This window comes from Antrostomus carolinensis, unplaced genomic scaffold, assembly GCF_000700745.2.
Source record: "Antrostomus carolinensis isolate BGI_N321 unplaced genomic scaffold, ASM70074v2 scaffold45320, whole genome shotgun sequence".
Classification (NCBI taxonomy): Eukaryota; Metazoa; Chordata; class Aves; order Caprimulgiformes; family Caprimulgidae; genus Antrostomus; species Antrostomus carolinensis.
This window is the reverse complement of record NW_010289952.1, coordinates 1-1278: the sequence shown is the minus strand read 5'-3', so window position 1 is coordinate 1278 and position 1278 is coordinate 1. Positions and strand designations below refer to the sequence as shown.

Sequence of the window (1278 nt, the reverse complement as noted above, 5' to 3'; positions counted from 1 at the left end):
AGGTGGGGATGGGTCCCGGGTAGGATGAGACCATGGGTACTGGGGAGTGGCTGGCCCTGGACACACATCCTGCCCTTCTCCTGCAGGCTCAACGGTGCTGTGATCAAAGGCTTCGAGGAGGATGTTGGGACCAAGATCTCCTTCTACGGCTTCACGGTGAACACCATGAAGAACTCCCTCATCGCCTACGAGGAGTATGGCTTCACTCAGATACCCCAGGCCAAGGTGAGAACCCAAGGGCTTGTTGGGGAGGTGATCCCAAATTCTCCCCTGAGGCTGGACTTGCCCCCCAAAACCTTCTCCCCATTTCAGGAGCCCTCAGCCCTCACCCCACTGGTATGGGCAGTGCCCCAAAGCCCCCACAAGCACCATGTCTGTGTCCCCACTGCAGGACCTGGGGTACATCTTCATCCCCTCGGACTTCCGTGACTATGTGATGCTGAAGTCAGCCATCCAGGGCAGCCCAGTCACCGAGGGCTCAGACAAGGGGGATGAGTGAGTAGCCCCCCAAGATCCCCTCAGCACCTTTGGTGATGCACCGGAGGGAGCATGACCTATCTGCCCTCACCCGACATTGGTCCCTGGTGGGATGAACCTCAAGTAGCCCCAAGACTCCCGTGATACAAATTCTGCCCTTCTCCTCGCCCCACTGCAGGCCACAGAAGTATTTTGGACCGGAGGCATCTGCAGAGAAGTTCAAGCTGCTGCATCCTGATTTCCTGCAGTACCTGACAACGAGGTGAGGATGACAAGGACCATGGCTGCTTCCCAGGCTGGGCTCAGACTACCTGCCTCCCACCACTGCCCTCTCCAGTATAGACCAGTGGCTGCCCAGCATCAAAGTACGGTCCCAGTCCTCCCCAGGCACTGGAACCGCCTCTGTCCTGCTCTCTGCAGAGAAACCAGAGATTTGTCCCCCGTCCCTGTGCAGTGCAGCACAGCCCATGACCCCTCCTGGCAGGGAGACTCCCACAGCCTCCCCACGCCTACCTCACCTCCCGTTTCCCCAATAAATGAAATGTTGACCTAGGTTAACAGGAGCAGAGGTGGGACCCAAAGGGATTGTCTTTTCCTACCTTTCATGACAGTAGGCACCTGGGTTGGGATGATTTCAAACAGCAGGGAGGTGCCTTTCAGCAACGTGCAGGAATGAGCTGAACCTTAGTAGCAGCCATCAGAGAATCCACACAAGCACTGTGCTTTGCTCGGTGCTCCTGCATTGCTGGGCACCGCTGTCACCGAGTGCATGGTGGGGGCTGGAGAGGGGCTGGGTGCTGC

General features: G+C 57.9%; 1 protein-coding gene across 1 annotated transcript; it reads left to right on the top strand.

Annotated features, from left to right (window-relative positions):
- Positions 1–86: 86 nt before the first annotated feature.
- ST6GALNAC2 (ST6 N-acetylgalactosaminide alpha-2,6-sialyltransferase 2) lies at positions 87–743 on the top strand (the record flags this gene model as incomplete). Its single annotated transcript, XM_010171885.2, has 3 exons — positions 87–225; positions 392–495; positions 656–743. Coding segments are annotated over 3 exons (331 nt in total), but the record flags the coding sequence as incomplete, so codon positions are not given.
- Positions 744–1278: the final 535 nt, after the last annotated feature.